Source organism: Trichosurus vulpecula, chromosome 3 (assembly GCF_011100635.1).
Source record: "Trichosurus vulpecula isolate mTriVul1 chromosome 3, mTriVul1.pri, whole genome shotgun sequence".
NCBI classification, from domain to species: Eukaryota; Metazoa; Chordata; class Mammalia; order Diprotodontia; family Phalangeridae; genus Trichosurus; species Trichosurus vulpecula.
Window position 1 is genome coordinate 257,576,043 of NC_050575.1, and position 25,952 is coordinate 257,601,994.

The 25,952-nt window shown below is 37.5% G+C and overlaps 2 protein-coding genes across 2 annotated transcripts in view; one reads left to right on the forward strand and one right to left on the reverse strand.

The window, feature by feature from the left end:
* Positions 1-21,154, reverse strand: part of ANGPT2 (angiopoietin 2) — a 74,515-nt gene extending 53,361 nt beyond the window's left edge. The window contains exon 1 of the mRNA XM_036748365.1: positions 20,760-21,154. Within this exon, the coding sequence (XP_036604260.1) occupies positions 20,760-21,047 (288 nt within the window). The 5' untranslated portion in view covers positions 21,048-21,154. The remainder of the gene's footprint in view (positions 1-20,759) is intronic.
* Positions 1-25,952, forward strand: part of MCPH1 (microcephalin 1) — a 341,986-nt gene that overhangs the window by 216,980 nt on the left and 99,054 nt on the right. The gene's annotated exons all lie outside the window — the stretch shown is intronic.

Below are 25,952 nucleotides of genomic sequence, written 5' to 3' on the forward strand. Positions count from 1 at the left end.
CTAGCACTCTTTGCTCTGTGTACTACATAGTACCCCCAGATTAATATTATTAAATTTTTCTTTTTTATTGTCAGCTTAGTCATCAACAAATACAAACATTTAAATATACAAAAAATAAATAGGAGGATTGTATAAAAATTCTGAACTTTACATATAGTTTGTTTTAAAGAATCTCTCTCTGTATATATGTATACGTATATGAACGTTTAATAAGGTAGTCACAAAATTACTGTTTATGTCCCCTTCTATACTTCTTTTGGTTTCTTCTGTGCTTTTAAAAAGGTGTTTTATTAGTGTTCTATTTTAAGCATATTTTTCACTACCTGCTAACTTACCACATACATCCGTTCCGGAAATAGAAACCCTCACATCATGGACCTCTTCAAAAGGCTTCAGTGGTGCCGCGTCTTCTACTGAATAAAGTTCAGGTTCAATAGATCAACATGTATGGCCTTCATCATCTATCTCTAACCTGCCATTTCAGCTGTATTTCAAACTAATCTGTTTCATTCAGTCATACTGAATTAATTACTTACTGGTGTCCAAACTTGTCCTATTCTTTCTTGCCTCTGTGGCTTTACTTGTGCTGTCCCTATACCTGAAATGCACTTACACTCACCTCTGCCTTTCCCATTTCTGCTTATTGAAGTCCAGCCTGTCCAAAGCCAGGGTTGAATAATACTACTTCTTTCATGAAGCTATCTTTAAACTCCACAGATAAAAATGTTTTCTCTCTCCCTTGCACTTCCATTGTACTTTGATCTCCAATATATACTTCTATGATCTCATTTGTATTACTGTTATTTGTGTGTGTGTGTGTGTGTGTGTGTGTGTGTGTGTGTGTGTGTGTATTCTCTTCTAGACTGTGAGAACTTTAAAGGCAGAAAACTTGGTAGAGCAATCTTCTTCATTCTTGTATAATCCCTCACCCTAACCCTCAGTGGCCAGCACAGTATGCTGCATACAACTGAGTAAGTTTCATAAACATAGAACTGGAACAAAACTTAGAAGTCTAGATGAATCCCCATTTAAAGAATAAATCCCCTCTACATCTTGACAACTTGTCATTTAATTTCTGCCTTCTGTGATAATGAAGCTTCCCCTTAGAGGCAGCCAGGTCATCTAGTGCTTAGAGTTCTGGGCCTGGAATCCAGAAGACCTGAATTCAAATCCAACCTTCTAGACTTACTAGATGTATGACCTTGGAACTTAACCTCTGTCCTTAGTTTCCTAAACTGTAAAATGGGGATAGTTGTTGTGAGGCTCAAATAAGATAATATTTGTATTGCATTTAGTACACCATCTACATTTAGTGTTCACTCAGCAAGTTGTGGTATATGAATGTAATGGAAAACTATTGTTCCATAAGAAATGATGAACAAGCAGATTTCAGAAAAACCTGGAAAGACTTGAATGAACTGAGGCTGAGTGAAGTGTGCAGACCCAGGAGAACATTGTACACAGTAACAGCAACATTATATGATGACCAGTTTTGATAGACTTAGCTCTTCTGAGCAATGCAATGATCTAAGACAATTCCAAAAGACTCATGATGGAAAATGCTATCCACATCCAGAGAAAGAACTATGGAGTCTAAATGCAGATTGAAGCATACTATTTTCTCTTCTTCTTTTGTGTGTTTTTTCTTTCCCATGTTTTTTCCCTTTTGTTCTAATTCTTCTTTCACAACGTGACTAATGTGGAAATATGTTTAATATGACTGTACATGTATAGCCTATATCAGATTACATGCTGTCTTGGGGAAGGAGGAAAATTTACAACTCAAAATATTAGAAAAGTGAATGTTGAAAACAATGTAAATTAATTAATTTTAAAAATTTTTTTAAAGAGTCTCCTTGGAGAATGTGGAAAAAACTTTCTCAGGCAGAAAGGCAGGCAGTAAATATTTCTTAAGCACCTGCTATGTATTGGGCACTATGCTAAGCATTGGAGATTAAAAGAAAAGCAAAAGACAGTCCTTGCTCTCAAGGAGCTCACATTCTAATGGGAGAGACAATATGCAGACAACTGTGTACAAATGAGCTTTATACAGGATAAATTTGAAATAATCAACAGAGGGAAGACACTAGAATTAAAAGGGATAAGGAAAGGCTTCCTATAGAAGGCAATATCTTATCTGGACCCTGAAAAAAGCTAAGAGGGAGGGGGAGAAAATTTTGAACTCAAAAACTTGTGGACCTGAGCATTGTAAACTAAAAATAAAAAAAATATTGAAAATAAAAAGAAAAAAGCTAAGGGGGCTACGAGGCAAAGATGAGGAGGAACAGAATTCAGGCATGGAGGACAGCCAACGAAAATACCTAGAATTGGAAATTGTGAGGCCAGTATCACAGGATTGTAGAGTACTTCTTGTTATGTAAGCTTTAAGAAGAATAGAAAACCAGAGGGAAAAGTTATGAAGAAGTGTTTGTTATGTTAATGAAAATGGAAAGATCTTTCCCATCCATTAATAAGCCCATGTGATCTGCCTGAGTCACATGGGCCTGTGGTAGGAGGAGCTTGCAGAACAGGTGGAGCAGTAAGTCAGAGAGAATCAGAGCTGAGAGAGAGACTGTGACAGTTGCATCTTGGAGAGAGAGGCAGGCACAGGCAGAACAGCTAGCATGAGTGTGAGAAGGAGTGATTTCACCCTTGTTCGTGGGGAGGCCCTACCAGAGGGAAGGCTTGGGGATGGCAGTACCCCCTGCATTGATAACGTGTATAGATTTCTTTGTTATGTTGGATTTGGCTTTCCGGTGTTTGCATAAATGTTTTGGTTTCGTCTTCCATGGAGACAGTCTGTTATATTTTGCGATTCATAATTACACTGGCATATTCATAGCAGCCATAGCTGCTGTGGGTATCGCGTTGGTGCTGCATTGTCCAGAGTCCTTCATCAACTTCCTCCCCCTTATTGGGATTACATATTTGATCTTGTAAGTAATAGGAAACCACTGAAATTTATTAAGCATGGGAATGTCATAATCAGACCTTCACCTTAGGAAGATCACTTTGGCAGACAAATGAGGATAGACTGGCATGGATGGAGACGTGGCAGGGACACCAATCAGCAGACTATTGCGATAGCCTAGTCATGAGGTAAAAATGCATCCCTGACCAAGAGTGATAGCAGCATCAAAGGAGAGAAGGGGTCATAAATAATGTTTAGAAGATAAAATCAACACTGCTTGGCAACAGATTGTACATGGGGATTGAGAGAGAGTTAAGAGGTTTTGAGCCTGGGTGACTGGAAAAACAGTGGTACCCTTGGTAGTAATAGGGAAGTAAAAGGGAAATTAAGAAGAGCAGGTGATTTTAGGAAAGATAATGAGTTCATTTTAGACATGTTTATGGGACATCTAGTTCAGAATGTCAAATAAACAGTTGGAGATATGATACTGTAGGCCAGGAGAGAGTTTAGGAATGGATAAGCCCTTGAACTCAAGATCTGAGAGTCTTCTGTATAGAGGTGATCACTGAAACCACAGCTGCTGATGAAATCATGAAGTGAAATAGTACAGAGTAAGAAGAGAAGAGGATCCAGGATAGACCCCTAACAGATACCCATTGACAGCAAAGGAGGCAGAAGGAGTCATCAGAAAAGGTAGGAGGAGAACCAGAAAAGAACATTGTCAGGAAATTGTAAAGAGAAGAGAATACCAAGGAGAAAATCATGTTCAACAGTGCCAAAGGCTCCAAAGAGTTCAAGGAGAATGAATACTGAGAAAAGGTCACTAGATTTGGCAATTAAGAGATCATTGGTAACCTTGGAGAGAGCAGTTTCAGTTGAGTGATGAGGTCTGAAGCCAGGCTATTGAGAGTTAAAAAGAAAGTTAGGGGAAAGGAGGTAGAGGTACCTGTTTCAGGCTACTTTCTGAAGGAATTTAGCCATGAAAGGGAGGAAAGATATGGAAGGATAATCAGTGGGCATAGATGGATCAAGTGAGGGTGTTTTGAGGATGGGAAAAACATGGGCATGTTTGGAGGCAGCAGGGAAGCAGCCAGTAGACAGGGAGAGGCTAAGGATGAGTGAGAGTGGGGATGATAGAGGGAACAATCTACCAGAGAAGATGAGGGTTTGCTTTGGCAAGAAGGGCCACCTATTCATGTAAGGTAGAGGTAAAGTCAGAGATAGTAGCTGATGGCATCTGGGAAATGTGAGTTGGAGATAAGGGGAAAAGAGGGAGCTCTCAGCAAATGTTCTTAATTTTTTATTGAAATATAAGGTAAAGTCCTTAGCTGACAGGGTGAGAAGAGGGGAAACTATGAGAGTTTTGAGGAGGCATGAAAATCTGCTCTGTTGAGGAAGCTAGTGAATCCAGTATATCCGTACCTACTGTATCATCACTTGTGTGTTGCCACAGGACTTCAAGATAGGGAAAAAAGGTAAAATGGTATGGGTAATGTCTTTTTATTCATGTATAAATTGGACTTATATATTGGATATATTTGGATTGCCTTGCTACAGATAAGGGCCCAGAGGAGATAATGTAACATAAATTTATAGTGTCTCCAGTCAGCATAGTTTCATGATTTTCTCCAGTTTTGTTCAGTAGCACATGAGTAGGAGCAAAGGAAATAAATGGTGGGGTAATCCAGGGCCGAGACTTGGTGAGTGAAGAATTAGAAGGCAAGGGATTCAGGAGAAGAGGACCATATACAGTTCAATTGACCCACTAAAAGGTCAAGTTAGGAAAGGGAGGAGAATGCAACCAGTGAATGTGTGATGGCCTGGGAAATAACTAAGGACTAGAGACTAGAAGTAGCAGTAAAGATGAAGAGCAGGATTTGAGGGTTGCAACGTAGAGGGAGAGGTGGAATAATAACAGATTGTGATCAGATAAGGGAATTTCAGACTTGATAAACATGGAAGTAGAGTATTTATGGGTGATGGCAGGATCAAAGGTATGATCACCTCTGCGTGTAGCTGAGAGATTGGGTGGAGGAATATATAACCAGAAATGATCAAGTTGAGGAGCCAAGAGGTAAGGGTATTTGAGGGAGTATCAATATGTATGTTTAGTCTCTATTGTGAGGATAGGAATTGAAGAGGAGAAAAAGACTGAACTAAACACCAAGCTCATTGAAGAAATAGTACCAGTAGGTCAGCAAACAACAGCTATTAGAATGTCAACTGCGTGGTAAATATTATGAGTGATGCTCAAAGGAGGAAAGGTTACGTAGGGATGAAGATAAAGGGAAAGTATGGAAAAGGCAATGGGGAACAATGAGTAATAATAACAATGAAGACGATAGTGATAGCAGCTAACACTTATACAGTGCTTACTATGTGTCAGGCTTTGGGTAAAGCACTTTAGAATTATTATCTCATTTGAGCCTCATGAGAACTCTCGGAGATAGGTGCTATTTATTATTCCCATTTTATAGATGAGGAAACTGAGGTAAACAGGTTAAATGACTTACCCAGGGTCACATCATTTGTAAGTGTCTGAGGGCAGATTTGAACTCAGATCTTCCCAACTCCAAGCCAGCTCTCAGTGCCACCTCCTGAACTAGTGAGTCTGGGCAATAAGTGAAAGGGCAACCAGTACTGGAAAGTGGTGGTTAGGGAGACTTTGTCATCAGAAGGGAGCTAAGGCTTTGAGAGCCAGAAAACAAAAGGAATAGGAAAGAAAACTATTTAAGATGAAAGAAAATTTGTCATCTGAGTGGGCATTCCAGAAAGCACGGTAGAAGGGATGAGTGGTGCTGGCAGGAAATGGGAATAAGAGAGCTTATTGGAATTAAGAGTGGGGATTGGAGAATGGTTTGAATCGATCTTTTCAGCCTGCCCACTCAAATACTAATCAACTCCTTAAGTTCAGGATTTGTTTCATGTTTTTCTTTATATTCCCCTGTGACTAGCATGGAACCTGTACAAAATAGGTACTTAATAAATGTTTGTTGAATTGAATTAAATTAAATTACACATCATTTTGGAACATAAAGGATAACAATTTACATATACTGGTCATTTTTACCAAGAATTAGAGTCATTGGCTGAGTTTATGAGGTGTCTGGTTTCTATTTTACACAAGGAATATCCTCTTTTGATTTGACACAAAATTTAACTGAACCCTGGTATAACTTGGTCAGCTACTTGAATAACAGATATACACAGATAACTGATTGTAAGTAGTAGCTGTAGTGTTTGACATAGCTCAGTTGTGTGGACGGTTTGATAACCAGATGTCTACAAAAGCATTACTCCCCTTCTCCAATGGCAATGCCTACTTGATAGAGGAACTGAGGAGAGATGCTTGGTGGTAGTTTTTCCTCTCATGATTTTTTCTTAATTATCTTTGTCAAAAATTTCACCTTTGAAAACTGTGGCACTGAACTACATCCGTAAAGAAGTAATTTACTTCTGTAACTTTGTAAAGCATTATAATATAAACTAATAATAGAGTTCTGTTCTTTCTTTCAAAATATTGTTTTGTCACAAAAACTTTGTAAAAATTCTTTTAACTGTATAAAAACCAGTAAATTTAAAACAGTAACTACTACATAATGTATCAAGCATCCACAATATTTTGAGAATTTTCAAGATTGAATATGTAAGCTTTTTAGTATACCTGTTCTGAGAGAAAACAGTTATTAGTGTAAGCTGGTATTAGTATTAGGTAAGCATATCAACAAAGGCTGTGAATTTAACAGGATTTTCAGAGGTAACATGTACTGCTACAAGAAGATAAAGACAAAAAGAGTTTAGTTATGGAGCAAAGTAATTACCACGGGGGTTTCAATTAGGTCTTCAGTTAATTGGAAACAGCTATAAAGTTAATTAGTTGAAGCAATTATCATGTGATCACAAGATCATAGATTTAGTGTAGTATGGTAAACTCCCTAAGAGCAGAGACTATTCCACTTTTGTCTTTGTATGCCCAGTGTGTAGCACAGTGCCTAGCTCATAATAGGCATTCAACAAATGCTCATGAATTGATTCATTGGAAGGGACTTTAGAGACTATCTAGTCCAAACCTTTCATTTTATAGATCAGTAAACTGCAGGGAGGTGAGGTGACTTGCCCCAGGTCACCAGATAGAAAGCATCGGGAGTGGTCTTGGAATCCAAGTCCTTTGACTCCAAATCCAGGGCACTTTCACCTGTACCATACCGAATAATTACTTTAAAGAGGTAGTAGGGAATCACTCTGATGGCTTCTGTCCCCACACTCAGCTGATGTGTGACTAAACTTATGTGCATCTGTGGTAAGGAGGAAAGGAAATTTCATGGGTAAATATATAATTAAAGTGAATTGACCTGCTCCAAACTTTCACATGCTTTCAATCAGGTAGAGATGAAGCATACCCTTTATGTTTAAGCTAGACATTAAAGAGTCGTTTTGACCCTGAAAAGTTACTGAACTCTGATCCACAAAAGATTTCTTTTTACTGTTTCTCATTACATTATATCATTGTCTTACATCATTTTTTCTCATCTTAAACATTAACGTATTACTGCAGTCAAGTTATCTTTAATTATACCAAGATGCAGAATTCTGAGAACAAAACAATGGGAAGCAAGCTAAAATAGGTTTTTCAATCAAGGGATGGGAAACAGGGTTCATTGAATCTGAATTCCATTTGCTTAGGCTTTCAAGTGGTTCTTTGAAATGAAGAATTTACTCTTAAGTCAATTTCCAGGAAAGAGCTGTCACTCTCTGTGTGGGTTGTACGGATTTTTATAGATGCTTTCTGCCATACACATGAAATTTATACAGTTTGTCTTTACAGTTCTGAATTACAGATTGAATTTTACACATTTTTTTCACAGTCTAGATAATCCAAATTGCTTGAAACTAATGACTTCAGCATCATCTTCATGAAGGAAGGACAGAAAAATGTGATTATTTAGAGATTTAGAACAAAGTCTACCCAGTGGCCCTTGTGCACTGGATGCCAAATCAATCTTAAAAATTTTAACTTTTTTGTCTCTAGCTTGATTAAAAACATTAACTTTGAATTTTTCTATTTCAATATGCAATGAAACCATTCATGTCTAATTCAGATCACTGATGATAGAAATCAAACCAATGATAATAGAAAGAAACCACAATTTGAAGATACTCAAAGGAGGGTATCTCCACAGTTCAGGTCTTAACCTGGGGAATACCTTGAAATTGAGGAAGTGGAGGAAATGCACTTTGGTTTAGCATTTGCTGAAATGGCTGTCATCAAAGCTTGTTTCTCCACTAAATTACTCTGGTCTAATGTGAATAATGCTGAGATCAGTCAGGAGATAGAGAAGTACCAGACCTGCCTCCAGTACAGGCTTAACTGGGACTTGGGATAAGTTACCAAACTTTTCTGACTCATTTCCATTAACGAGAAAAATAAATTCCAATCATAATATGTTGATTTGACGGTGAGATTCTCCCAGTCTTCATAGGCTCAGCTTTGGGAATTAACATATAGCACAGTGTCATTACCTGTTTTACCAATTATCAGTCACCCCTTAGAGACAGCCATCATTCTCAACAGCAGTGTGGGCAAACCTGGAGCACAAAGCTTAATAAGGCTTACCAGAAGAATGTATATAAACCCAGAGAAGTCTCAGTTCAGTAAACGGAAGAAACTTTGTTAAACGTATACTCTTACTATTTATCTTGGAATTCAACTGCTGGAGTCCAAACTCAGATGATAAGTCTATGTTCATCCCTTTAGAGGGGCAGCTAGGTGGCACAATGGATAGAGCACTGAGCTTGGAATCAGGAAGACTTATCATAAGTTCAAATCTGGTCTGAGATACTTATTAGCTGTGTGACTCTGGGCAAGTCACTTAACCCTGTTTCTCTCAGTTCCTTATCTGTAAGAATGTGCTGGAGAAGGAAATGGCAAACCACTTCAGTGTCTTTGCCAAAAAAAAACCCAAAATGGGGTCACAAAGAGTTGGACACTACTGAAACAACTGAACAGTGCCCTTGTAGGACCCTTTTTGGATCCTAGGTGTGAATCTGTGGACACTATGGATGTCACTTCTCCCCTTAAACTCCTATTTGAACCTCTCATATCCTGTATACTGACTGCTTCTGACTCACTCTCAGATACTTCTGGCCCCAAATTCCACAAGAAAACCCTGGCCACATTCTTTCCTTTCTCTGTAGCCTGGGTGATTGTTCCACACACTCTGCTTTGCCTCAACTTAAGGCAACTCATCCTCACCCCAGTGGGACTGGAGCCAAAAAGAACATATATCACGTTTTTATACATCTTTAATGCCCATGGGAACCTGCACTTTGTTTTCAATATACTGCATGTGCTTTTCTCCTTGGTAATACATTCAGCATTCAAGGGATATAAGGAAGGTTCAGGAAAGACTAGTCTCTCTGGTGTAAGGGCCACAGAGCACTTTTCAGGGCTGCTTTCCACCTTTGGTGCCCACCTGATCCATCCAACTCTCACTTGTGGCTCCAAGAAGCTGCAGCACTTGCAGTGGCTACACTCCAGTAAACCATTTCAGCATAAGGTCTAAACCAGGTTAAGGGTAATTGAGGGGTCTCCGACCTTTCAATGAGTTATGGATATGTCTACCCCAAGCCTGTGAAGACCTCCTATGGAATGGGCATATGAGAATAATTTGTTCCAACGGCCATGAAGGCAGCTTAAGCAAGCACCATGTAGTACTTAGAGCTCGGTTAAACATCTACATCCTGAGCCATCACCAGTCATCTTGACTTTGTCTTGCAACTGGACTTTGATGACTCTGGAAGAGAGAATGAGGCCAGTGACTTCACACAACTCTGTTTGATTTAAATCCAATTTATACATGAATCAAAAGACATTACCCATACCATTTTACCATTTTCCCTATCTTGAAGTCCTGTGGCAACATACAAGTGATAAAACAGTAGGTGTGGATATATTGGGAGCTGTAGTCACAACCCTGCACACAGGTGGCCTGAGACATAGGGTCATTTTCTCACTGGAAGCAGCAGTGGTATTTAGCAGACTTTTAAGGACTGCACTGCTCACCTCCTGTCATGAAGAAGGGGCTAGAAAAGGTGATCTAAAATTTTTCTGCTTTACCCAACCCTGGCCTGCTTACCATAGCAGGCAGAGATCCCACCATGTGGTTGAAACACAAAAAATAAATGTATAAAAACTTCTGCAAAGATGATTCCACTCACCCTCAGTACATGGAATGTGTGCACACTTGTGGACAACATGAAATCCAGTAGACCTGAAAGATGAACAGCTCTTGTTGTGAGAGAACTCAGCAGGTATCACATCCAAATAGCAGCTTCAGTGGAACAAGGCTGGCAAATGAAGGCCAGCTTACCAAAGGTGGAACAGGATACATGTTCTGTTGGAATGGCTGCAGTGAAGGGGAGTGCAGTGAAGCTGATAGAGGTTTTGCAATCAAAACTAATCTAGTCAACAAGCTTGTGTGCCTACCAAAAAGAGTGAATGACAACCTCGTAACAATGCAATCGCCACTTGCAAAAAAGGACCAAGCCACCATCATTAGTGCATACGTTTCTACCATGACAGACCCTGATGAGGTCAAAAACAAATTTTATGAAGACCTGGAGACCCTCATCATGTGTCAAAAGAGGACAAGCTTATAATTCCAGGTAACTTGAATGCAAGAGTAGGCACAGACTGCCCAAAACAGAAAAATACAGTTGGAAACAGCAATAGCAGTGGTCGCTTACTATTAAACACTTGTGCATCTCATGACCTCATCACCAACACTGTCTTCCATTTACCTAAACACAATAAAACTTTGTGGATTTACCCTCGCAGCAAACATTGGCATTTAATAGACTGTCATTGTAGGGAGAAGAGACAGACAGAATATGAGTGACAAAGGAGATATATGGCACAAAGTAATTGGCCTGATCATAGACTTATCCTCTCCAAGCTTAACATTCAACAAAAGCAGTGGCCCCAAGGCAAGATGACTACCAGAAGACTTAAGGTCAACAGATTAGAGCACTTCCCTGAGTGGGAACAGTTTGTTTCTAACTTGGAGGGAAAGCTGAGCCAACATAGACTTGGCAACAGTGACGCAGAAAAAGAGTGGGCAGCTTTTAGAGATTTGGTATACAGAACTGCATTTACTCATCTGGGTCAGAATACTCATAAACATCAAGACTGGTTTGACAAAAATGATGGGGAAGTTCAAAAGCTGTTAAATGACAAAAACTCCACAGGGTTTACCAGCAGGATAGTTCATGTACCTCTAAGAAGGCAGCATTTAACTCCATCAAAAGTAAAGTGTAACAGTAACAACAACATTGTGCAGTGAACAACTATGAATGACTTAGTTCTTCTTAGCAATACGATGATCCAAGACAATTCCAAAAGACTCGTGATGGAAAATGCAGTCCACGTCCAGAGAAAGAATTAACGGAGTGTGAATAAAGATCGAAGCATACTATTTTCACTTTTTTTGTATGTTTTTTTTCTCTAGTCTCTTTTTTCACAACACGACATATAGGGATACGATTTACATGATTGTACACATATAACCTATATTAACTTGCTTACCATTTTGAGGGGAACAGAGAGTGAGATAGAAAAAATCATAACTCAAAAATTTTTAAATGAAATTGGAAAAATAAAATACTATTAAAATTATTTTTTACACGTACTTGAGAAAAATAAAATAAAAACATTCTTTTAAAAAAAAAAGTAAAGCAAAACCAAAGCTTAGAGGCAAGATTCTTGGCTCAGTAAGAAGGCAGATGAAATTCAGTTTTGTGCTGATAGTAACAATTCATAGCACTTTTATGATACCCTGAGAGGTATTTATGGGTCAAAGACCTATACATCTTAACTACTTAGTGCTGATAAAGCCACATTGATGAGTGATAAGGACATGATCCTGGAGAGATGGGCTGAACACTTCCATAGTATTCTCAACAGACTGTCATCAGTCAATCCTGAAGCCATTGACCTTTTACCTTAGGTTGAAGTCAATCCCTCTCTAGCCAAATTTCCAACAGAAGAAGAGGTTTTGAATGCCTCTTCTCCTGTGGCAAAGCACCTGGTACTGATTCTATTCTACCTGAGATTTACAAGGCAGAGAGTCCAGCTGCTCACACAAAAGCTGACTGAAATTTTCATGGTTATATGGCAAGAGGAGGTTATCCTCCAGGACAGGGCTAAACTATTAAGCATTTAAATTGTGCTGCAGAGAGCACAACTCTGATGGGCTGGCCATGTTGTTCAAATGCTAAGTATACATTTGCCTAAAAGACTATTTTACAGAGAACTCATACAAGAAAAGTGCTCACATGGCGGTCAGAATTAATGACAGAAGAACACTCTCAAGTTCTCTCTGAAGAACTTTGGAATCGATTGTATGACATGGGATGGCCTACTTATATCAAAGAAGGCTCGGTGTTGCATGAGCTAAGCAGAATTGCAGTAGCTCAAAAGAAACATGAGATGTGCAAATTTAGAGACACCTCCACCCCAAATGTTCACATGGACTATTTGTGCCCAACCTGTAGCAGAGCATTCCGAGCTCGTGTTGGTCTGATTAGCCATCGTCAGACACACTATACCTTGATTCCAACATAGTGATGCCATTTTGGTCCTCTTTAAGAATGAAGAACAACCACCACCGCCACCACCACCACCACCACAAAGAAGACATTCCTAATTTTTTTTAAAAGATAGAAGAATCATAAAGGCTAACTATATTGTGTTAGTTATAAAATATATTGGGGGGGAGAATACCTATGTAATCTATGTGTCCATAATGTATTTATTTTGGAGATAAAATAACTTATACAAAGTTCTTTTAAAAATTAAGTACTTTTCAAAAGTCATATACTCTCACTATGGTGTGTCATTTGCTTAGTTGATTTTATGTTTGTATTTCATTCATTAATTCACCAAATAAATATTTATTGAGCCATCTTTTATTTTCAAGGCACTGTACTATCTCCAATTATGTTATAACACAAGAATAAGTTAAGTAAGCTCATTCTATTTTGGGGCATCTCAAATTGTTATGCAATTTTTCCTGATGTCAGAACTAAATGTGTCTCTTTGCAAATTCTAACCATTACTCCTCATTCTACCCTCTGGAGCCAAAAAGAAGTCTAATCCTTCTTCTATAGAACCCTTCAAATCCTGAAAACATGAAATTCCTCCTGAGTCTTTTCTTCTCCATGCTAAACACCCACATGTCTTTCAACCAATTTTCACATGAGTTGGATTCAAGGTCTTTCATCATCCTGGTTGCCTTCCACTGGAAACTCTCCAGTTTATCAATGTCATTTTTAATTTATAGCTCCAAAAACTTAAGATAATACTCTAGATGACAAGAGCAAAATACCAAGGGATTATCACATTCCTATTCCTGGAAGCTAGATTTTAGGCATAATGTCTAGAAAGAAATCATTTGGCCTGTTTCATATGGATACCAATTAAATTTCTTTAATTTAGCATAAGTTAAATTTTCTTAAAATACAGGCTACCTGCAAATTGGCTACCTGCTGGTTTCTAATGTATTTTCAATTAAAATTATACAATAGAAATGATCTCTGTTTATACATATTTGTGAGCCATAAGTACACGTTTTTCCATTGCTCTAACCATTAGAGTTTAATGAAATGTTTATACTCAAACTAAAATTGGTAAGTAAATATCACAGTATTTTAAATTAATTCTTTTATACCTAGGCATTGCAGCAGATTGTCATTGACTATCATCCACATTAATTCCATGAGATTTCTGTCATAATATCTAAACTGACATCACAAATATATTTAGTGTTAGTTCACTTCGACTGGTAAAGTTCCTATTCCACTATTATATAGTGACTGATTTATTAGGCATCATTAAGGAATGAGCCATCACAAATCAATTAATTTGCAAGATAACTAAAATGTATTAAGTACTCAAACCTTTTATTTTATTGTAACCAATTTCTGTGGAAGTCATCCTAACATAATAAAACAGTATCCTTGTCTTCTTCCATAGACTATGACAAAAATATTGAGAACGCTAATAACCTAGGGAATCAAGAAAAACCTACTCTAGGAGATTTCTTTGAGCTGAGCTTTGAAGGAAACTAGAAATCCTGAGAGATAAGGACAAGGAGGGAGTACATTTTAGTCTTGGTGGAGAGCCTATGCAAAAGTACAGACACAGGACATAGGATGTTGTATACTACCTATCAAGAAGGCCAGGTATATAGATTACGTGAAAGCAAATAATGCATAATTACCCCAGAAACAGAAACCGAAGCCAGTTAGTGAAAAAGATTTTTAAACAACATCCAGGTGAGAGTCTAAGAAGTTAGGGTTATAGTAAAGTATATGAGCTTTGGTAGATGGATGCAGCGGTATCCTCTACATTGTACAAAACAGTGCTTAGAATTCCTTTTCACTTCCTTCCTGGTTCGCATCTGTGTCCTGGAGAGCTGAAGTTGCTAACTGTGTAGCCTCCAATTCAACAATATTCATTCAAGCAAACTATTTAAACTACAGATTAGCGAAATGTTACTCTTTCTGAAAACACTGATAAACCTGGCATTAATTTTGCTCTCTTTGAAAGGTAGGAGAATTCATAGAATTATGGTGACGGTAATTATTGTGTTTTACATGTATGTAATCTGTTATTGAGTTGGAAATGTCTCATGTTATTGGTGCCTACTGTCCTTGTCAAGTCTAACAGAGAAAAGTAGTGATGTATATATATGCCGAAGTCACTCTAATCAGTCAAAAATACAGCATCCTTTGGGTCATCAATTTGAAGCCAACCCAGTAGGAAGGGCATGCGTCTTGAAATAGATATAAGCCCACGAGTAGAATTAGTTTGTTGGTTCTTGTAGTGGAGAAAATATTTGTATATGGTCCTTAAAATTGATGAACTTATTCCCTTAGTTGGGTGGGAGCAATAAGATTAGAACATGAAATATCATCCAAGTACTAGCTTGTTTTCCCAAATGTTAAGAAAATACAGCTTATCACGTTATCATTAAACAATACGTATTGTGTAAAAAATATGAACTAATGAACCTTTCATATATAGAAATCTTTGCTTATGTTCTACTCTCACTTATAGTACTTCCCTCCCCTCCTTCCTTTTCTAGCACCTGTCTCTCCCCAATGCCCAGAGCTGTCCTGCGTCAGTAGCACCACCTCGTGGATGGGTGGAGGAAACTCTGATCTGATTTTATCTTCCTCATGAGGGAATTTGTACATACCATGCTCTCTTTTTCTTCCCTGTTTAATTACTTCTACCTCAAGTAATCTGTTTCTCACATGTATGCACAATCTTTTTGTGTCACTACTCTTTCCAGTCCCTCTCCCAACTTTTCTCCAGGCATGTCACTAAAATCAAGCAACCCCTACCTACCTGCATTCCATTTATGAGCCTAAAAATAACTTAATCACAAATAAAACAAACTTAAGACCAGCACTAATGGTATTTTTACATCAAGGGGTAAATAAAGCTATAATCTTTTAAATGAAACTAGGCGTAAGAACCAGTGCTGTCAGTCTCTAAAGTATCTAAAAGTTGTTCAAAAGACACATTTGAAACATCCACAAAAGTTACATTCCACCTCTAAAAAGTACCAGTGTTTACTATAAGCTAATGTTTGTTGTTGTTGTTGTTCAGTCATTTCAGTCATGTCTGACTCTTCATGACCCCATTTGGGGTTTTCTTGTCAAAAATACTGCAGTGATTTACCATTTCCATCTCCAGGCTCATTTTACATATGAGGAAACTGAGGCAAACAGGGTTAAGTGACTTATCCAGGGCCATACAGCTAGTAAGTAGCTAAGGACAGATTTGAAGTCGGGAAGATGAATCTTCCCAACTCCAGGCCTAGTACTTTATCTACTGTGATGCCTCATTGCCCCAAGGTGATGTTTATAGACAATCTAAAAATGTAAGTGATTCTTAGAACCCTCTACCACTAGTACTGCAGAAGTATAAGTAAGTAGCACAGAAAAAAAGCCATTTTGTATTTTTCTCTGTTTTATGAGTTGCCATGGCCAAAAAAGTTATCATTTAGTGGCCAGCCTTGTGTTGAGTCTCTCTGTAGTTAGGCCAGATCCCTGGAAAGTACCTAATGGGCCAAAAATATTATTCGAAGTCTTTCTGTATTGGTAGAAAGAGGAAAATATTGTTTCCTATTTGAATTTGTTCATAGTATCATAAATCTAGAGTAGAAAGGGACTTCAGAGATTATCTAGTTCTGTCATTTAGGTCAGGTCAGGAAACTGAGGCCTAATGAGGTCAGGTAACTTGGCCCAGATCATGCAGATAGTAAGCATCAGTAAAGGTATTTGAATCCAAGTCATCTGACTGGAGCCACTGTTATTTCTACATATTTACTTTAATTATTAGTATTGAAACAATATTGTTTTTCATTTTTAATGTACATCTTTTCATCCATGTTATAAATCAACTAGGTTTTATGGGGCTAGCCTAAGAATCTACCATTGTAATATTATCTCTGGGAAAACAATATTTTTTCTATGTTAGTGAGCCAACATACAAATTCTTGGAACATAACCTATTCATGATTGTGAACAACAGATTTCAATATGAAGATTATATGGGACATAAAGTGTTTGTCCTAAATGTAAAGGGGAATCATGTGAACTATGCACACATGCCTGTTTCCTAGCTCAGGTTCATGGCAATTATCCATTATGGTAGAGTAAAGCAGCTCAAGGCAAAGAAATACTGTTTAATCCCATAATCCCCCCATACACAAATACAAGGTATTTGGCAGCCCAAAGAGTTAAGTGTTCTGTGTGAAAGGCACAAATTAAGAAGACATAGTACTTGCTCCTATGAGAACTTAAAACTGCAATTTCTGATAACTTAAAAAAAAAAGGCTAAACTTTAATCATATTGTTCTTACCTAGAAAAAAACAATATGCCTATAATTTGAAGGCTTCTCAAATGACTTTAATTGGTTTATGTGAATGCACAAAACTTCTTTTGAATATTGAGCATAATTAATTTCATGCTTCAGAGTACAACCTGTGGAATCCCAGAAAGAATTGCCTTTCTATGTGTATAGCAATGAGTGGTTGGCTTTGTGTATTATGGTATTTTTCTTTTTCTTTTTTTTTAATGAACCACTAGGTATTAACCAAAGCCAATGGCAGAAACCTAAACCAAACAGACCAACATAGCTTGGCTAGGAGTATCTGAAAGAAAACCAAGTTTTGTTTTTCTGGATATATGGCTAAGCATTGGTTTCCAACTGTATTTGTTAAAAAATAAAGTTCATATCTGGGCCAAAGTTTTCTACAGTATACAGGGAGAAAAGATTCATCTCTCAGCTCCCTAAATTCAACTCTCATCTTTTAAAACCATCATTCTGCTTTTGGATTGTTGAATTTTTTTTTTAATTACATAGCTACTGTGGTCAGAGTATGTCCATTGATGGTAAATAGTTTTGTAAACAAAAGCTATACACAGTATACTGAGTGTCCATTACTTCATAAAGAAATACAGTACAACTTTGTTGTCAATACAACTTTATGTAATCCATATTCTCTTCTAGTGGGATGGAAAATAATTATATTTAAGTAACTACAGTAAAAAATTAAGACTTTTAATTAATTTGCAGACATTATTGTTGTTTTTTTTAAAAATACCTATTTGAAAAGGTAGTCATCCAGGCAAATTTTTGTAGCATGAGAAATATCCTATAGTCTTAAGTAATGGCTTAGCTCTTCTATATTTTGTGCTTGTTTCACATTTCCTCCTACCCCCAATTAAAGAAAATAAAAGTATTAACACAGTATTTATTAACACGATCTCTATTACCAAATTATCTGTCAGGTTTTAGAAAACTGGCTTTGTAAAGTGTTTTAAATGATACAAGGAACTGTTTATAGAGTAAAAGAATTAGGAAGAGAGATTATCGTTATCTTTTCTTAAAATTTTAAGATTTCCACATGATATTTTGTGCATTAAGTGAAGTTACCTTTTATCCCCATTGTTCTTTCACTAAGCAAATACAGAGTGTTTTTCCCATGTCACTCCATTCATGTATCTTAGCCTATACCTCGGTGCTCATTCAGAAGTATGACATTTCCTTTGGTTGATGTATTAAGAAGAGAGCTTAGGGATTGTTTTGAATATGCAAAAATGTTTCCTTGAACTAAACTCATTAACAGATGCTCACCACTTAGGGGCTTGAAATGATATTCTTTCACCTTGGAAAAGTTAATCCGATACAGGAACTAGTTGACCTTCTGATAGTGTTTAGAATTTGGGGGGGAGGGGTGTGCTGAGGCAGAGTGTACAGGAGGGGTGGATTTCTAAAAGAAAAGTAAATGTAAGGAACCCTTTCTCCTCCCCAGCTGTGAAGCTCTGTCAGAAGAAATTTCAGTGTTTTATAAGACCATGTGGTCATGGGGCTCATCTGGCACTCTGTTCAATTTATTTTTCCATTTTTAAGCAAAGTAGTTTCTATTATCACAGGTGCCAGAACCCAGAGAAAGAACACACAGCTAGGAAAGGTTCTACATACTCACACATTGCATGGTTTTTTATTTGTTTTCTTGCTTCTATTTGCCAGCCAGGTGTAAATAACAATACCAGTGAGTTTTTCAGGTGCACTTTCTAGGTCTGTGAGATAGGCTTGATCAGAGCAGGTGTTAAGCAGAGGAAAAGTCAATATTAAGTCATTCTAGGTGATATTTTAGCTGGATGTCTAAAGGCTGCATTCTGGAACACTCTATTGTATTGCTATTCAAATATTTGGTAATTATATTCGTGACTAAAGAAGTATTTTGACAGGTTGCCCCATAAACTCTGATCTCTGGAACCTGGAAAATAGGTTCGAGGTTAAGCAACTCCTGGAATACAGTTGCTTGACTTTTTCCTTCATTTAAACATTCTCAGACTTGTAAGAAAAGAGGCAGTTTGGCTGAGAGAGAATAATTAGATTTAGAGTTTACCTGAAGGTGGCCTTAATTGTAGTAAATACAATTAAACTATTTTGTATTTGGTAAAACATTCTTTTATATCCCCTGACTGTTTATTTAGGAAATGACTTACTAGCTGAATAGATGGGAGTGTTTACTGCTCTATTTCTTTCATCCCTCACCGAGGTTCTGTTAGCATTGGCCTTTAACCATGTCACAGTTAAAATGAGTAGATTATTAAGTGTGAACATAACAATGGAAAGAAGGAAATAGGAAGTTAGTGTCAGGTAGATATTTAGGACTTCCAAATATGTGAGTTTGTATTCCTGAATGTCTCCCAAACTTAGCTGAGCTATTTGTACATACACGAAGGGGAAAGGGTTTTAAAGATAAGAAAGAATAAACCTTTAGCAGAAAATATACACAGCAGATGTGGGTCTTTTCACAAATATTATCATCATTGTGGGAGTTTTTTTTAAAGTTTGAGTAAGGTTTATTGCCATTATTTCTTAGAAGTTTTTAATTAAACACGGTTTGAACCAAGAACTAGTTCGATTGAGGAATAATGGTAAGGGAATTCATTTGTGTATTGATCGGCTCCTACCTTCAGTGAGTTCGGTGGTTTCCCTTATTTTAAGTGGATTCACAGCAGTGGATAAAAAGCAGGCAGAGATCTGTTATGAGAATAAGATGTGATATGCTGCTAATAGAAAGCTGAAAAGGAAATTAAAGATTTCTACTCTAGATGGAGAAAATACTTTGTGATATTTTCCTGGGTGGAACTTTGGTAGAGAACTGACAGTTACCTCAGTTATTTGTATAATTATAAATTATACATCTCTCCAAATTTTGACATTATTTCCACCATGTATACATAATAATTATTTCTTTAAGAATACTATAATGAATACGTCATTTTTCCTTTTTCCTAGTAAAAAGAAACTTTAGAAGTTTTTGATCTTCTTAATTGTGAGATAAAATTTGCGTGAGGAAATAGTTGCTTCTTGAAGAACAACTTAACTTCCAGAATACCTCTTTTATTATACATTTCTTGCAAAGTTTGTGGCACAGTGGAAAGGGTGAGAATAAGAACAAGAATAATGAGTAAAAGGCAGCAGATCTTGACATGGCACAAATTCCTCTTTGCTAAAACTAACACCAATCACGTGGATATATTTTGAAACCGGTTTACTGGGTTCTAAGAGAAATGGTAATACTGAACCCCTTCAGAAACAATACTTGGCAAAAACTTCGTACAAACGGTTTACAAATGACAAACCCATTGACTAAAAACCCTAAGTTTCTGAAAAACATAAGGTCTATTTAAGTTAATTTCCTCTCGTTTTACAAAAAGCTATAATTGGTTTCAGTAAATAAATTCAGGAAATTGGTAAAGCACTTACTCCAGAAGGTAACATTGCCACCATCCGCTATTTATCAGTAATTATCATGATTAGCACGTTTTTTCCTTGTCCTGGCGCTGTTGTGCTGCTTACCACTTCCCTCACATGCCTGCAGCCAGTTATGTTAGTAATTGGTGTTACTAAGTTTAAATTACTTGTACAAACAAAACAGCCTAGTTGTTTTGCAGAGAAGTATACTTACCCTCCCTCCCCCTTATTCCAGCACACACACACACACACACACACACACACACACACACACACACACAGACATGCTTATTTATTACTGACTCTCCACCTTGGAGTTAAATTTGCTCATTTTTCATTGTGGTATCCTTTTCATGCAAGCATAGATGAGATTATGCATTGAGATACAGAAAATAAGTGGTAGTTCAAAGAACTATCTTTGGTGAAGCTTGCCTATTAGAGCAAGAAGTGAAAACAGAACCTCGATTTTTCATGCAACCATATAAATGGCATTTTCCTACCTTCATGAGCCACTGAGTGTTATTTTCCATGATGTTTTCAAGTACTTGCAGTCTCTGCACAGAATCATCATAATCCAACGGGGCATCCCTCTGCACTGCATTAGACACATAGGAGCTAGAAGCAGAGCGACAATTGTCCATCTCCGGCAATAGGAAGGTATAACTGCATGATCCATGCTGAACCTGATACTGCTTCTTCCCTATGGTGTCCAGGCTTTTCCGAAAGTTGTTGTAGGCTGACGCCAAGACAAGATCATAGCTCAAAGTAAAGAAAACAATCAGCCACATACTTTCCTTCAGGGAGAATGCAGCCAACTTAGCAAACTTCAGTGCACTTAAGAGTCCAGATCATTCATTTGTCCTCTGAAATGCTGTGCTATGCTGTCATGTGTAAAGTACACTCTTGATAGTCGATGAGTTCCTGCCCCCACCCACCTTTTCTACTAGCAAATTTGATTTAAAAGCAAAACAAAACAAAATGCTGCTTTCTTTCCAGTCGTCCAGTAAACGGTAAGATGCCAGCAGAAAGAACAGTCCTACCCCAATTGTGTGTTCTGGCTTAGCTTTACAAGTAAGCTTTGGTGTTTCTTCTGTTTCTCTTTGGAGCAAATTCTACAGTGTCGGTATCTGAATCAATCACTTTCCTTTCCTTATATGATAAGTTGATAAGAGCAGCCAGACATGTGTAGCTTAACTGCTCCTCCCTCTTGGCTTCTCCGTTATCTTCCTGTAGGGGGGTCACTCACAAGGCAACAGGAAAATCAGAGCTTACTGCTGTCCAGCCAATACAGTATGGGAGAGAAAACCTCTGGGAAAAATTGATCAATTACAGGACCCCTGGGTATTTTATAAGCACCACCCTAACAAAGTATTTCCTAAACTGAGCACCACAGCCCTTTTGCCTGAAACTGGTGTCATAGTGTTAGTCTTCCAAACTGTTTTGAGTTTTTAATTTTGAAGTACAATGAAAATTCCTCTGTTTCCTCTTTTAAGTAAAAAGCTACAAATATATCAGGACCTTTGGTTTATGTTAACTAGTATAAATTAAAAGGAAGAAGTTTTGCTGATGTAAACTCCAAAAGGCCCACCCTTTCATAAGGAAAACAAATTGCCAAGTTATGTGAATTCTGAACCATGAGTGTTTTACCTAAATATGCTGAATTTTAATGTAAAAATACTGTTGAGGGATTGGATCATTTTAGTAAACCAATTTAAATGGGTCAGTGGCTTGGCCCTGAAAAGATTTGTTGTTTTTTTTTTTTAACAAAACTATATTTGAAATATTCAAAGTAAACTTGGAGACTCCTTAGTGAATTCAATATACTGTATATGTGTGTGTATATATGCATACATATATATTTTACATAACATACATATACCTTAGAAATCATATCATTGGTAGGAGTAAAAGACCAAACTTGCCACTTGAACATAGCAGTAATTACTTTAAAAAACACACTTATCACCCACACCGTTCTGTCATTTATGCCAAGTCAGATCAGCTCTTCTGTCACTAACTAGTATGATTTTGGCAAAATTATTCCCCTTCTCCTGAACTTCATTTTTCTTTAGCTATAAAATAAGAGAGTTGAACAAAAATACTTCTAAAATTAATCATTTAAGTGCCTACCTACTTTGTGCCAGACGCAGTGGTAGGCTAGAGCTATAGATTAAAAAAAAGAACAAAGTTCTTTCTATCTTCAAAACTTTGAGAGTCAGTAAGTCTGTCCAGAGTCAGAAGGACCAAAATATTTATTCCATTGTAAAAGATAAACATTTGGGGATTTTGTTTTTTAAATCTTAATTAGATATGGAGTGTTTAGAAGCTGAAGGACTAACAGATTTGGAGCTTAGATTCCTGAGATAACTCTTTAAGGGACTAATCAGGGAACACTGAGGGTGGAGGTGGGGATAGAGGGAGCTCTTCTATTCTGTGACTTCACGCCCAGCTTGTTTCTCTGCATGTCATATCTGGAGAAACGAGATAGCTAATTCTTCTGATTATTTGATGTTTAAATCCTACTAAGTAGTGACTGTAGGTGCAGTTAGAGGTTAATGCAGCTCTAGGCAATTTCAGCTGAAGGCATCAATTCATCTATAATGCAACTACTGTCAGATAGAAACAACTTACTGTTAACCGCAAATTGGTTAAATTTGGATTGGTGACCCCAATTCAAAGAGTCAGGGGTGGGGAACCTGTGGCTTTGAGGCCACACGTGGCCTTCTAGGTTCCCCACCCCTGTGTTTCCATGACTCTTCACTAGAATCATTATTTGTTTGTGTGTGTATATACATATATCAATATCTATCTATACATACACATGTATGCACATACACACATGTATATACACATTGTTATACGATTAGGGGATCATAGATCTAGAACTGAAAGGGAGGTCAGAGTCCATCTAACCCTCTCATTTTTACAGATGAAGAAACTGAGGCCCAGAGAAGCAAAATGATTGTTCAGTCTTACAGATACTAAGCTACAGAGGAAGGATTTGAAAGGCAGGTCCTCTGACTCCAAATCCAGTATTCTTTCCATTGTACTATCACTGCCTCCTTATGTTGTATTATATTGCATATATTAAGTGAGACTATATGTAGATGTGTGGGAGCATATATAGGGAACACAATAACAGTTTTTTACCTGTACAATTGGCAAGAAAAAAATAAGGAACAAAGCTAGGTTTTCTTCTCTTCCCCTGCCTGTGAATACAGTGAAGCTCCTGGGGGCTTACAAGCTAAACATGCATAGTCCAGATCTCTTTCTGATGTTCGATAAACTTGATTGTAGTGCTTGAAACCGTCAATTATCACAGAGAATCTGAAGTTATCTCCAGTGACTTGCTGATGAAAGCTAGAGGCAGATGAGGTTATAAAATAAAAAAGAAAAAGTACTGCTCCTGGCTTCCCCCAATCAGTCCAGGCTGCATTGCCCAACAATTTTTTTTCCCATTTGTACTTTTCCTAACTCTACTCTAGCTTTGAGTTTTGCTATCTATATAATCGTGTTTGTTTTCCCTCATACACCACATCTAGTCAACTGTGATTTTGGCTGCTTCCCGTTATCATTTGTTAGAACATGACCAAGTTCTCTCCTATTATTAGCTATCAGAGAGGCAAATCCAACCTGATGGGCATTAAAAAATAGCCATTCCTCAAAAGAAAGGGATGAGCTAAAAACAAAGATAAGAAGGGACCTTCAGCACCTTGCGTCTTTGTTTTGGCTTCTTACACATAAAACAAAGTTACTAAAATGTGGGTAATAATCAAGAAGAGAAAAAAATGGTACAGTGGATAAAGAATCAAAAAGACCTGAGCACATCCTCAGTCATCTGTATGACCCTAGATGAATCGCTTAACCTCTCAGTGACTCAACTCTCTAAAATTCTTCAGTGCATAGCAGCTGCTGTTCTGCATTAGCTGAAGGCTTCCTCACCAGGAGTTTTGTAAACAAAAGGAATCACAGATTAGAACCCTGCTGCCCCTGCCTGCCCCTCCAAGAAATCAAAGGTGAAATGATATAAAAACTAGGATTTTGTGTCATAGGGTCATAGATTTAGAGCCAAAAGGGATCTTAGGGGTTCTCTAGTGTAACCCCTAGTTTTTACAGAGAAGGAACTGAAACCAAGAGAGTTTAAATGCCTTACCCAGGGTCACACAACTAGTGTTTAAGGTGGGATTTGATCTCCAATATGTCTGACTCCAAGCTCGTCATTATTTGGTCCATTAGGCCATACTGCATTGCGTAAATCACAGAATCTAAGAATTGGGCAGGAACTGTCTCTGACCTCAGCAAATGGGTCATTCAACCCTTCAGATATTTGAGACTGTTATCATGGCCCCTCTAAGTCTTTTCTTCTCTGAACTGAACGTTACAAGTTGCTTCTCAATTGATCCTCATATGGCATAATCCCTTCCTCTCCCCATTTTGGCTGTTCTCTGATCCTCTTCCAGCTTGTCAGTGCCCTTCTTAAAATGTGGTTGCCAGAACTGAACATGTTATTCCTCATGTGATCTGATCAAGGCAGAGTTTAATCGAACTATTACATACTACTTCATTTGGGCCATGTGTTTCTCCAAATGCTGCCTGCAGTAGCATCAGCTTTTTCAGTTTACATGTCACACTGTTGACTCATATCGATCAGGAAGTTTATTTAAAACACTCCAGATCATTTTTATCATTATCGTTATTAATCATTTATCATTATTATTTTCTAATCATTTTCCCCTCTGATTGTTAAAGTGATTTATGGAACCTACATACAATTTCATCTTTTTAAATTTAATTCATTGTTCTAACCTGTTGAGGCTTTTAAAAAAAAAACCTAGATTCTGTCAATATGGTAGCTCTTTCTCCCAGCAAAATTGACAAGAATGACTTCTATGATTTCATCCAAGTCATTGGTGAAAATACTGAGTAGCTCAGGGTGACACGCAGAGCTTTGCATTAGAGCTCACCATCTAAGTGTCATCAACTCAGTTAGTGATTGTTCTTTGAGTCTGTCAAACAATTTCAGATTCACTTAAATTCCTAGCTCCCATATCTCTCTGTTTTGTCAAGCATAAGAAACTTCATTAAATGTTTTGCTAAAACCAAGTACCATGTCTACCTCATACCTCAAGTACAGTATACCAGGTCTGCCTGATCTACTACCCTGGTAAAACTGTCAAAAAAAGGAAATTAGGCAAGGTTGTGCTGGTAAATGTTTAAAAACCAGCCCTTTAGGGAAAAATGTACACACAACACATTTTTAAGTTTAACTTGCTTTATTGCCACTTTCTCCATCATCTTCTTAAGCCTAGAGGCAATTAGCAAAATAATAAATCGAGCCCTTGTTTCCAGGGTACAAATGCTTACACTGGAAATTTAACAATTGGCTCTCCCTAACTGGTTTGAACTGGCTTCAGCACACCATTGAAATTAAGTTAGACTAGTATGGCCCATTCTTAATGAAGCCATGCTGATTTTAGTGAGCACTGCTACTCTTTCTATGTTGTTACAAATCATCCTCTTAATAATGTGGTCTACAATTTTTTTCCGGAATATATTAAGTCCTATCCTTTACAGATTCTGTCCTATTTCATTTTTTGAAAATCTGGATAACATTTGATTTTCTCAAGTCCCGTGGCACAATTCTTGTTTTCAAAGATCTCTGAAAGATCTCTGACAGTGGCCAAGGAATCACA